The sequence below is a fragment of the Andrographis paniculata genome, unplaced genomic scaffold (genome assembly GCF_009805555.1).
Source record: "Andrographis paniculata isolate CXL003 unplaced genomic scaffold, ASM980555v1 Contig32END, whole genome shotgun sequence".
Lineage (NCBI taxonomy): Eukaryota > Viridiplantae > Streptophyta > Magnoliopsida > Lamiales > Acanthaceae > Andrographis > Andrographis paniculata.
This window is the reverse complement of record NW_026137565.1, coordinates 2,403,166-2,416,060: the sequence shown is the minus strand read 5'-3', so window position 1 is coordinate 2,416,060 and position 12,895 is coordinate 2,403,166. Positions and strand designations below refer to the sequence as shown.

Genomic DNA, 12,895 nt, shown 5'->3' with positions numbered 1-12,895 from the left:
TGAAAATCAACAAAAAACTTTAAATTAGTTTTGGTTGGTAGGCTTAGCTCCCAAACTACTTGAAAATACAAAATCGATACAATACACACCTAACTAGTGACGAACACAAGAACATTGGTCCAAAACCTACTAAACAATAAGAAAATAACCCCTATAAGAAAAATATAAGGCAAACAGGAACAAACCACACGCCTACCAAGTTGAACGAGTCCCTTACAACTACGAACAACACCGATAGGGAAAAACTCGCGCTAAGAAACTCCACAAAACATGAGGAATGCACCACCAAGGAATCGTTGAAATAGTAACCGTTGGAACAGTGTGATTGAGATAGTTGAGAAAAGAGGCTAGAGAGAGAGTTGTAGAGAGAGGATATGAGAGTGAATTATAAGACGGTGACCTCTCTCATCTCTAATATATTTGTACGGTAAAATATGATGAACAATCACGATTATACCTACATCGGACGGACAGGATCTCATCTAAAAAAAGATGGGGATCCAGTGGTAGGTACGGGTCGTGAGACTGGGTCATGCCAAGGGGCGCGGGTTAGGAGCATGGGTTAAGGCGTGGGTATGGGTCGCGACCCTCTAAAGTGGGCCAAGGTGTGTCTTGGCTGCATAATTAGGTGTGTTTGTGTCTTATGTTGGGTGGATCTAATTTGACAAAAATCCAACAAATCTTTCATCAAAATTTTCATCCGAGTGGTTAAATTCATCATCGCCCATATTTTTGGATTAGTTTACCTGCAAAAAAAGAAAAAGTACATAATGTTAGTCTAAAAACAATAAATTAGCCTATCAACTACTCTAAGGAGTACAAAACTAATCAAAAGTATCAATATATATATATATATTTATACAAGATACAAATTTATTTGCAAAAAAAACTTAGTTCCCATATCATGTGGGTTATATTTAAAATGAATCTTTTTTAGTTTTAATATATCTTTAGATACTTTTAAAAAATAAATACTTTTATAACACTTTTACAATTTTCAATAACTAATAACAAAAAATTGTAAACATTCTAAACTCAAAAGAACATAATTGAATATATTAGAAACAAAAATAAAATAGAAATGTCCTCAATTGTCATTTTACGTATAAACAACTAATATCAAACAGTTGTTTTACCAAACATTTTAATACAAATAGCTAATCAAATCAGCTAGTCAAACCAGCTAATTGAATCAGCTAACAGCTATCAATTAATTGAATCAGCTAACATCTAACAACTATAATCTAATTGCCAGACACGCCCTAAATATAATAATAAAAGAAAATATATTTAAATAATTAATAAATAGTGTAATAGAAAAATATATGAATATATATATATGAAAGAATTAATTAATTTTAAGGGCAAATAAGGAATAACAAACATTAAAATGAAAAAGCTAATTTGAAAATTTGATATATACAACTTTTTCAAAATTAGTTTTTCGGACCCAAAAAGCTAATTGAAAACGCTAATTTACCAAACACTAAAATTAGCTAATTTATTAGTCAAATAACTAAAAAATCTTCAATAAGTTAAAACTCTTGAAAAAATTGTTTACCAAACACACTCTATAACTCAACCCAAACACCCATGTAATATTTATAAAAATATGGATACAAATATAATATTTTAAAAAACTAATAAAAAAGACAAATAGTTTTTTTTTTTTTTTTTAAAAAAAAAAAAAAAAAGAAAACACAAACAATCCCAACACAATACATAAACAAAATTACAAAAACGAACCTTTCGAAATTGGAAGGAATGGTTTGTTTTAAGATAGCAAATTATTGTAGACATGGCTCGGTGTCTATTTGCTAGCCCCATAAAATAAAACAATCATTTTCCTCTCTTATCCTATCATTTTGGATGACGTGGAAAGCCGTAGCCGCTATCTGAAAGTGCGCACTGGGTAAACCCTCGGCCGAACCTAATACTCTGCAAACTAGGCCCGACAGAATAGTCACGGAAAAAAAAAATCATTTTCCTCCCTTATCCTATCTTTTTGTTTCTTAAAATTATTGTTGTACTATTGTTATTATCATTTATTACATTCTTGCAACATAGTCCACAACAACCTAAGGCCTAACTAAAAAAAGTAGAAATAAAGACTATGTCCCAACTGCCGGTAGAGCTGGTGTTCATCCCCTCGCCGGGGCTGAGCCACCTCGTCTCCACCATCGAGGCCGCCAAGCTCCTCCTCGTCCGCGGCGGCAACCGCCTCGCCGTCACTGTCCTCATCATCAAGTTACCTAAGGGAGCAGATGATCAAAAAGAAAAGATTTCTTCCATCATGGAAGGAACTATTCCTCGCCTTCGATTCGTTGAATTGCCCGATGACCATAACATCCAACCCGGGTCGCCGACATTTCTCTTTGACTATATCGACAACCACGCCGATAAGATTCGACAATTCTTGTCGGAGATGATCGAGAAGCCTCTTGTCCCCGGCACCCAACTAGCCGGCCTTGTTCTCGATATGTTTTGCACGAGTTTTATTCAGGTTAGTACATTTCAATAAAATTATACTTTCTTTGTTCGGTAGTAAATTTTTGTAGTAAATTTTTAATTTGACTTTTGTATGCAAATTAAGATAGATTAGTATTTTATTAATATTTAGTGTAATAAAATAATGTAATGCCTATTTATATTTTTGCAACATGACTTTTGGGTAAAACATGTTTGTTTGCCCAATAAATTTTTTTTCGGATATACGGAATTTCTAATATATATTATATTTTTCACAAAATTTAATATTTAATATAAAATATTATTTTTAATATTATCGAAAAATATTTTCATACTTTATATATTATAAAAAAAAAAAAGTCAAATTAAAAGTACTAAACAAACAAACCCACGAATTATTTGCAATTTGTTGCGGTTAGTAATTTTTATCTGTGCTGCTGAGGAATTGGGGAATCAATTGGTTTTGTGTTTCCTTTATGTGTTTTATTTATTTATTTATTTATTTATTATGTCATATGATTTTTCATTGTTATACTTCTTCCATTATGAAGTTGATTTTTTTTTAATATGACATAATTTTAACATATATATAATATAATATATATATATATCATTATTTTTCTTTTTTTTTTTTAGAGTGACCTCACAATTGAGGCTGAGAAGGGTTAAAAGGATAAGCTATGTCCAACTTAGAAGAATGCAAAAGCTTAGATACATCTAAAATTCGAAATAAAAATAAAGATTGTGTTTTTTTTGGGTTTTACAAGATGTTTCTATTATTCTGATTTATTTTTTCTTTCAAAAATATCAAATCAAATAATTATTATTATTTTTATATTATACTATAAATTTATTTTGCATTCAAAACATCAAATCAACTTCTATTTATATCTCATCAAATAACTATTCAAAATTAATATTTTGCTATTCGAAAATACAAACCCACAAACAAACACATAAAATAAATAAATAATTGGATAAGAGAATATGAGTTACAACACCAAAAAAAAAAAAAAAAAAAAAAAAAAGAGTTGGATTTTTTTCAACACCAAGATTTTCTAAAGAGTCATCCATCCTAATAATATTTTTGGCCAAACACTTTTAACTTCAAATTTATGATGAAATTAATGCAAGGATGTAACTTGGGCATATGAAAAAGTTAGATTATTGTAACAAATCTAAAAAAAAATTGAATAACTGAAAAAGAAGAAAAAAATATCAAATATAAAATACATTATTCAACGATATACTAAATAAAATATATAAAGACAACATATGAAGTATATTAACAATACAAAATTTATGTTTCGTAAGGGATAACATAATGACATATAATGATATTGTTGCATTTATAAACATATGGTTAAAACCTATTACATCTTATGGTCCTACAATGATGTCTTTCCCTACCTTTAAAACCCAAACTGAACACAAATGATATGTGCAACGAAAATCAATGCAAATTCTTAAAGTTTGTTGTGTTCAGATTATGTCGTTTGCGTGAGATTTGAACAACTAATAAATCGCAAAAAAGGCTGTGCAGAAATAAACGAAACAAACAATATACTAGTGTTTGTTGACCCAATTCAGCTCTCAACCGGCCTACGTCTGGAGTACCAACCCAAGGACGTTCCACTATCCGTAAGATAGATACAAGATACAAAAACTCTTCATACAAACTCTTTAAAACAATAGCCACAAATTCAATTAAATGTATTGGTTTTCCTACCATATATAAGTGTATCTTCCTTCTAAAAAACAAGCATGCAAAGCCCTAACTTCTATTGGTTGTGCTTTGAAAGAGGACGTTGCTACAAATAGCTTGACATCTTTTTCTTCCTCCAACTCTTCTTAGAACCCCTTCGTGCAAACAAACATTTCAGCAATTTTTCGACTCAACAAATTGTAGCGATCCATTCTCGATATCAATTCAGCTTCAAATCAGCTTGACCAAGTTCAAACTCAATGTACCAAACAAAAATCCTCTTAAAATTTTCCACTCAATACATGGTCTACTTCACAACAAAATATCTCAAGATAAAATAGCACATTTCCTCGCCTAGAAGAATGACTCAATCTATTACAACATGAGATTTGGATTTTTCTTTCGGTATGAAGATGAGTAGAACTCTTCAAACTTTCACTCTCTACTTAGAATACGAAAGATATCAGTTTTTTTCTCTCAGAAAATTATAAAAGCCACCAAAATTTCATAGGTTATGTATATATACACACAAAAACACACTTCTTCCAATCAAAATTCGACAACATAAGACTCCATGCACCCAATCAAGAATAGACACACTCTAGTCCCGTAAGGGATGACCTGGTAGTGTGGGGAGTGAACTTGTGACCGTGAGGTCATGGGTTCAAACCCTGATGCCTCTAGGTCCACTTGCCACACATAGTTCGCCTAGTATGATTTGTCTTGTCGAGCCTAGTTTGCAAGATATTACGTTCGACCGAGAGTTTATCCAGAGCGCATTTTCGGATACCGGTTACGGGTTCCCATGTTATAAAAAAAATTAAAAAAAAAAGAATAGACACACTCTATGTAGTGTTTCATACATTTGAAAACATAATTGATACGTCATATATCCATTAAATGCAATGAGAGGGGTTGAGACAAAACTTACCCATTTCGGCAATAAGTGTCCAAGCTATTTTCTACACTTTCTTCGTCTTTGCTTGCAGTCAAGCATTGATTGATTCAAATTGTCTTATCCTAGAGCAACTTTCAGTCCATAAAAAAAATAAATAAATAAAATAAAATAAAAAAAAGACATCGATCCAGGTATCATAGACAATGCATGCAACAATCAAGTATGCGAAAGTCGGTTGTGCATTCTCTACATATCTGAAAGGGAATTAAGAGTTCTTTTCCTCTTCTTCCTTTATTTTTGACTTTTCGAATCGATACAAGCACATTTTTTTCTTGTGTTTTTTATCTTTTAAACATGAAGAAAGTGAATTATCTTTTTATCACACAAAAGACCTTTTCAGCTCAAAAAATATGTGACAAAATATTCCATATTAGTAGTTAGTGTGGACAAGTTAGTAGTCACACAAACATCAGTTAATTGTCTGAATATTCCGAAGACCATCAATACATCAAACAAAATTTAATACCAACAATATCAGAATTAACATTTTTTTAAAAAGTAAAAATAAAACAAAATGCAAAGCGGATTGCAGCTAGAAAGGGTGTGGTCTTCCCCCAATCCCAAAATATACATTTTCCCAAATAATTCCTCCCCATTCTTCGAATACCTAAAGGTGTGTTTAATATAGGAAAATAAGGTCAGAGAAATGATCATTTCTCTAGTTTGATTGAGTTAGAGAATTAAAAATTAAAAAATAAATTATTTTTCATTCTTTGATTTTATTTTTATGTCATATACAGGAAAATGCATTGATGACAATATATTCATTTTTATTTTTTAGTTTTTTGTATTATTTACTTTTATAATTTTTAAATTATATATTTCAATCTTATAAAGCATCACATTTAATTTATTATTGAAATATTTATTTTTTTTACTAGTTTTTTAAAAACAATTACACTGAAATTCGATCTTACAAAATATCATATGTAATGTATTATTTTAAAAAAAAAAAAATTCACCAAAAATATTTTTTTATTATTATGAATTCTCAGTTAACAATTTTTTCTTGCCCGATTAATCATAGATTGATTGATTTCTTAATTGAATTCTCTATTTTATATAGAATTAATTTTTATTCTTTTTCCTATGCAATTCCATTATATATACCAAATGCCCCTAAATGTAGACGATTACTTTAATCGTTAATTCCTACAAAAAAAATAAATAAATAAAATTGAAATATCGAAATTACTTTTCAACTGTTAACAATTCTTGTAAACAAAAAAGAAACAACCCAACTCGTCTCATTTTATTTCGATTCTATTTTAGTTTTCATGACATTTAATTTTCTGTTTATTTGGTTACGTTGCACAGGTGGGTAACGAATTTAGCATTCCATCCTACGTGTTCTTCACTTCAGGAGCATTAACTCTCGGCACATTCTACGACCTCGTTTCACTCAAATTCGAACAAAATCAGGACCTGGCACAGTACAAGGATTCCCACGTCGAACTGTCCTTGAATTGCGCCTCTCACCCTATCCCCGTCAAATTATTTCCTACAATCTTTTTCGAGGGCAGCTCCGTCGCAGATCTCTTCCTCGGATACTTCCAGAAAATGACCGATACCAAAGGAGTTCTCGTCAACACATTCTACGACCTCCAAAAATACACACTTGATTCTTTGTCGGCTCATTACAATAAGTACCCCAAGGTTTACCCGATCGGACCAATTTTGAAGGACAATCATGACGGCTCCGGCGGTAATCCGCCGGAAAATGATGTAATAAAGTGGCTGGACGATCAGCCGGAGGATTCGGTGGTGTTTTTATGCTTCGGGACGATGGGGGCATTCGAAGAAGCTCAGGTGAGGGAATTCGCCAAGGCTCTGGAAGATTCCGGAAGCAGATTTGTGTGGTCGTTGCGGAAGCCGTCGGGAGAGAAGTCGATTCGGCTTTCCGGTGAGTACGGCAGCTTCGACGAGGTTTTGCCGGAGGGTTTTCTGGAGCGGACGGCGGCGGCGGGGCGGGTGATCGGGTGGGCCCCGCAGGTGGCGGTGCTGGCGCACGCGGCGGTGGGGGGTTTCGTGTCGCACTGCGGGTGGAACTCGGTGCTGGAGACCGTGTGGCACGGCGTTCCGGTGGCGGCGCTGCCGCTGTACGCGGAGCAGCATATGAATGCGTTCGAGCTGGCGACGGAGTTGGGGATCGCGGAGGTGATCAGGAGTGACTACAAAACGGATTCGAGTAAGAAGGCGGAGGTTATTCCGGCGGGGGAGATCGAGGCGGCGATCCGGCGGGTGATGGCGGCGGAGAGCGGCGTGAGGGAGAAAATGAAGGAGATGCAGAGGAAGAGCCGAGAGGCTTTGAAGGAAGGCGGATCGTCGTACGCGTCGCAAATGGAGTTTCTACAAGATGTGTTGAGGAACGTTGGATTGGAATAATAGGTTTATGATGGCCTCATAGTATTAGATTCCATCGAGGTTTATCCAGTGCGCAGTTTCGACTAGTGTTGCAGTTTTTCACGTCATCCAAAAAAATAAAAAATGGTATTGAAACGGTTGTGGGAAGAATTCACACTGTCTGCACTATATTGATTTAATATCAACTTTTTGATTATTTACGTTACCAATTTAAAAGTTTAATTGCATAAAAATAATCTAATAATTATATATATGTATATTTAAAAAAATATTACAAATGTGTTAGTCATAAAAAAAATAAATAAATAAAATATAAATATATATATATATATTTACTCTTTATAATTGCTTCTTCGATATTACAAATGCGTGACTCTATATTTATACACGTAAATTGCTGATTGAATACAGATTAAAATATGTTCTTTGTATTTACATAAACTGTCTTTTAAATATTTTAAATTTTATCTTACAAAAATATATTGAATAAGCCTTATGATGTGTTCTTTTATTCAAAATAAATCACCATATTTTTTAATTATTTATTAATTATATTTTATTTAAATTCTCATGTTTATAGTAAAGAGTAAATGATAATTTGACAGAGGGCTATTATTTATAACTTAGAAAAAAAAATAAATAAATAAAAATATCTCATTAATCGAATTTTGATTACAATTCCAACTTTGTAACCAAATATAATTTTTCTTTTCAATTTTTCTGTTATTTAAACTATCAATTGCTTATTTCATATGACGTACGGACACAAACACTAATTAACTTAATACTCCGTATTTATGACTTGTCTAAGTTGTAGAGATTTAGAAGACAACGAATAATATGAAAATTTTAAAAGAGGACATTCATAATAATAATAAAAAAATAAATATTATATAACTTAAGATTGAGTTTTTTTTTTTTTTAATATAGTTGACTCCATTCATGTAGTGTTTTTAGATGAAATTATTTTTTGTGTTTAATATACGAAATTGTGTTCAAAATATAAAATATACTCCCTCCGTCTCATGTCTATCTATTCATTTGTTTTTTGTACGGAGTTTTAAAAATATTAGTATTATTTATTTGATTCTCGAATTATATTATACATCAGAAGAAAATAAAGAAATTACAGTAAGATTTTGCTCAACCAATTGACCACAAACGTAAGGTTTAGGGCTAATTTGGGAATGACATAAACATGGGTAATGCGCATGGAGGTGCCATCAGCCTAAGTATAGGAGGGGACAAGATGACAGGTTGGATGGAATGTAAAAGGCGAGGATCAGGTGTCATGTGGTTACAACAAGTAAAATCAATATACCATGTATTGTTACCTGATGTCGAAGCTAATGAAGGGTGGATTGATAAAACCTGAGTGAGCATGTGACGGAGGTCGTCAAGAGTGGGAGGCGGCTGAGGCGACTGTGATATTTATCAGACTGAGTTGATCGGGCATCATTGTGATTATCTCAACGATGGGGAGTAGAAGAGGAAACTGCCAAGGCCAGATGAAAGGTAGGAGCTTTGGGCATCTTAAGACGGGTGTCCTCAAACAAAATCTCCTTCATCGCTGTCTCCAAGGAAGGCAAGGGATGACGATAAAGCAAAGAAGCACGCACAGACTCGTGTTCTGGACCAAGCTTCGTCAAGAGTTTAATCAACCAAAGTGCTCAATATGTATGTCTGTCTCATCAATGCGATCCCACATAGACTGTATAGTAGAAAGAAACTCATTCATATCCTGGCGCGAGTCATGTGTCAGTGCATTCAATGACTCGATAAGTTGATAATAATGTATGCCTCAAATGGTCTGATATCGATGCTGCAAATAATCACAAGTTTTCTTGGCAGTGTCTATGCGGCGAAGTTGAATCTGAATGGACTTGGCAGAGTTATTCCGAATCCAAGTAAGAATAATGTGATTCTTACTATCCCACTCATCCAAGGCATTCCAATAGTCCGTGAGCTTCTTATTGGTGAAGGGCGCCGTAGAGGTGACAACAGGAGTAACCGGTGCAGAAAAATCGTCAGTAACATAGCGTCATAATCTTTTACCAATCAAAAAACTCTTCATGGATTCAGCCACAAATCATAATTATCACCAAAAATAAAAGAACAGTAATCCCAAAAGCGTTTACATGATTCATATGAAGAGTCATACTATGAAGCAAGAAGATCAAAAATAGTATAGCGCGCGCAAAAAGATCGTGTAAAAAATCAAACTGGGAAAGCCAACCCAGTAACAGTTGCGAAATAAATTCAAGTCAGATGGCGAAACCGACCATACCAGGACATCAAGGATCGAGGCAGGTGGCGGCGGCCAGAAACCGCTGGGCGCGCCCTCATGTGCGGCAGGAAAGCGGCAGTCGCTGGAAGGGGCCAACGCCAATTTGCGTCCGAGGTGTGTGCGGCTGCCACGCCCCGGCATTGGCGGCGAAACTCCGGTGGCTGGCTGGTCTCGAGGAGGCGGAGGGGATGGTGGCGGCGGTGTCCTCCGGTGAGCGGCGGCGCGGTGGGGGCAAAATAAACCTAACTCAGCTCTAATATTATGTTCAAATATTTACGAAAAATAGAAATTGTATTATATTGACGAAAAAAAAAAGTTCCAATGTCATATATATAGGCATATATGTGGGCCCAAAAGATAATATATAAAAATATATACTAACAACTACAAAGAAGAGAAGAATGGAAGAGAAAGAATTTATGTAAAAACCTTGTCATTTTTTGAGAAATGGTGATTCTTACTTGATAATCGTTGGATAAGCCTGGAATTTGTAGGTTATGTTATTGACTTGTTTTTTTCCAATCCAACGATGAAATTTTCGACTTGAACTTTCTAGTTCAACCAAAAAAATTACAAAATATGGTAGAATCTTTAGGATTGATTTTCTTAATCTTGATTTCTACTCAAATTTGTGGTATTTATTTATTGATTTATTTGATAACGTGAAAATTTGCAGTTACTACTCTTCGAGTGTGCTTTGGGTAAATTTTTGCTCAAAATTCATAGTCTGTAAATTAGGTCCGAGAAGACAAATCACACTTAGATGAACCATATGAGACAAAATTTATGGCATTTATTGATTGATTTGGTGATTGAAAATTAGTTTACACAATTTATAAAGAACTAAAATTGTATTACCCGTGCACCAACTGATGAGTAGATAGGAAGGGTTAGCGGGGCTCTCACTCAATGGAAAGTACAATGCTATCGAAAATATATTTATACATATATATATTACACATGTTTTTTGTTTCGATTTAAACTATATATTTACTTTTTTAATAAATTAAAAAATAATAATGTTGATATAAAATTTTGTTTGATGATACGAGGATCCGCAGAATGATCAGACAACCAACTGGTGCTAAACTGTCCACGCTGTCTTCTGATGTGGAATGTTTTGCCACATATTTTCTGAGATGGAAAAAGTCTTTTTGGAAAATAAAAAGACAACTCTAATCAAGCATATTTCATAGGCAAAAAGTACAAGAGAAATTGTGCTAGCATTGATTTGGAAAGTCAAAAGGATATGAAGAAAAAGGAAGGAAAACTCAGTCCCTTTGGGATCCGTAGACAGATCAAACAACCAATAAGCTATTTGCAAGACTGCAACCTGTCCGAGTTCATGGTTCGAGGTCTGATGTTCTGGTCATTGAAAAATCTTTAAGGTGAGACAAATTATATATCTCACTGTCTTACTTCATACAAAGATAAAATGATTTTGTTCCACGAGCTTGCATGCAAAAAAGATGTCAAATTTGAAGGAAGAAAAAGTCTATCACTCTCATTACCAAAAGAGGTATTATTTGACTATCATCTCTTCCTAGGACATTTGTGAGGATATAGACATGTCAAATTTCGTCCCATATGGTCAGATACATGTCTTTGAATATGTCCAAATTTGTTTGACCAATTGGAAGATTGTTGTGTCGATTTTTTATTGGCCAAAGAAAATATTGTATATTCTATATATACATACTTCCTAGGTTTGTTTTTCTTTAAAATTTTCATCATTCATTGAGAGAGAAATTAGGAGTGAGTTTTGTGAGCTTCGAGCTAGAAACTTGGAGAATTTTTTCTCATCAGCATTTCCTTATGAAAAGCTTAAATCTCATGGTATAATAAGTTGAGTCATACTTCTTGTTAAGAGAGAGTGTACTCCTTTATTTTCATGGATTTTTGTTGTGAGGTTAGGCCATGTTTTGTGTAGAAAATCTGAGAATATTTTATCTACAACTTGGGTCTGAACCTGATCGAAGTTACTGGAGATTCGAAGCCAAAAATTCTATCCTGAAGGGATCACTGTTGTCTGTTGTGTCAACAAACTACCGAGTATTTGTTTGGTGCAAAGGAGATTCCAAGGAGAGTTGAAGAAAGAAAGGGTGAAGCTGCTTACACACTCGTCCCATCTCGGAGCACAAGCCAATGGAGGTTGCTGCGGCCTTGCACACTTGCCTTTGCGAAGGAAGGTGCACTTGCATATGGTAGGGAAAACAATGCATTTTAGTTTAGTGTTTATGACTAGAAATTTGTGGAGTTTGTGTGAGGAGTTTTGTATCTTGTTTCTGCCTTAATCATAGTGAAATTACTCTGGGTTGGTACCCCCAGACGTAGGCCAGTTGAGCGCAGAACTGGGTCAACAAACGCTGATGTGTTGTTTGTTTTGATTCACATATTTTTGTTTTTGTAAGTAGGGATGACAATGGGTTCAGATAAATCCGATATTCGACTCAAATCCAACCCATTTATTTGGAGTCAAGTTCAATTATTCGGATATCAGGACTGGGTTTGGTATAATATATTTTTATCGGATCCTGGTCGGATCTCGAGTTCAAGGGTGGATCCTACCTGGACCCGATCCGAACTTGATTAATATATTAATAATATATCAATTATATATGTGAAAAAAAAATTAATAATATAAATTATATTAAAAATATGTTTTTAGTTTAGTTTAGTTTAGATTATTTATTATTTTATTATAATATTTTTGAATAAAATATAGTATAAATTTTAATATATATTGACTCCGGGTCGAGATTTGGATCCAATTTTGAGTTAAATTTTAAGAATTGTAAAATAAATTTCGAGTCTATCAGGTCCATTAAATTTTATCGGATATTGTTTGAATCGAGTCCAGATATGATCGAATTTGGATATGTTGAATCCAATTCAAATATTGGGTCCAACAAAGAGTATTTGGATCAAGTCTCGGGTTCGGCTGAACCCGATTCATACCCGATCCACTGCCATCTATTTGTAAGTACAAAAGTTACAAAAAAAAAATGAATATTTTTGTAAAATTTGAATGTATTTAGATATTTATATATAAATTAATTTTATTGTAATAAAAAATAAATATTTTTAAGTGGGAGATACAAAATTAGTAAAA

At 33.6% G+C, this 12,895-nt stretch overlaps 1 protein-coding gene across 1 annotated transcript; it reads left to right on the top strand.

The window, feature by feature from the left end:
• The first annotated feature begins 2,036 nt into the window (after positions 1-2,036).
• On the top strand, positions 2,037-7,696 carry LOC127247626 (anthocyanidin 3-O-glucosyltransferase 2-like). The gene is made up of 2 exons (XM_051269563.1): positions 2,037-2,503; positions 6,450-7,696. Exons 1-2 carry the CDS (start codon positions 2,114-2,116, stop codon positions 7,515-7,517), a joined length of 1,458 nt encoding a protein of 485 aa, XP_051125520.1. The 5' UTR covers positions 2,037-2,113; the 3' UTR covers positions 7,518-7,696.
• The last annotated feature ends 5,199 nt before the right edge of the window (positions 7,697-12,895 follow it).

Bases quoted from the DNA above. Each gene is read 5' to 3' on its own strand.
- LOC127247626 (XM_051269563.1), top strand. From the start codon at position 2,114: ATGTCCCAACTGCCGGTAGAGCTGGTGTTCATCCCCTCGCCGGGGCTG. The intron at 2,504-6,449 runs GTTAGTACATTT...TACGTTGCACAG, and splicing joins TTTGCACGAGTTTTATTCAG to GTGGGTAACGAATTTAGCAT.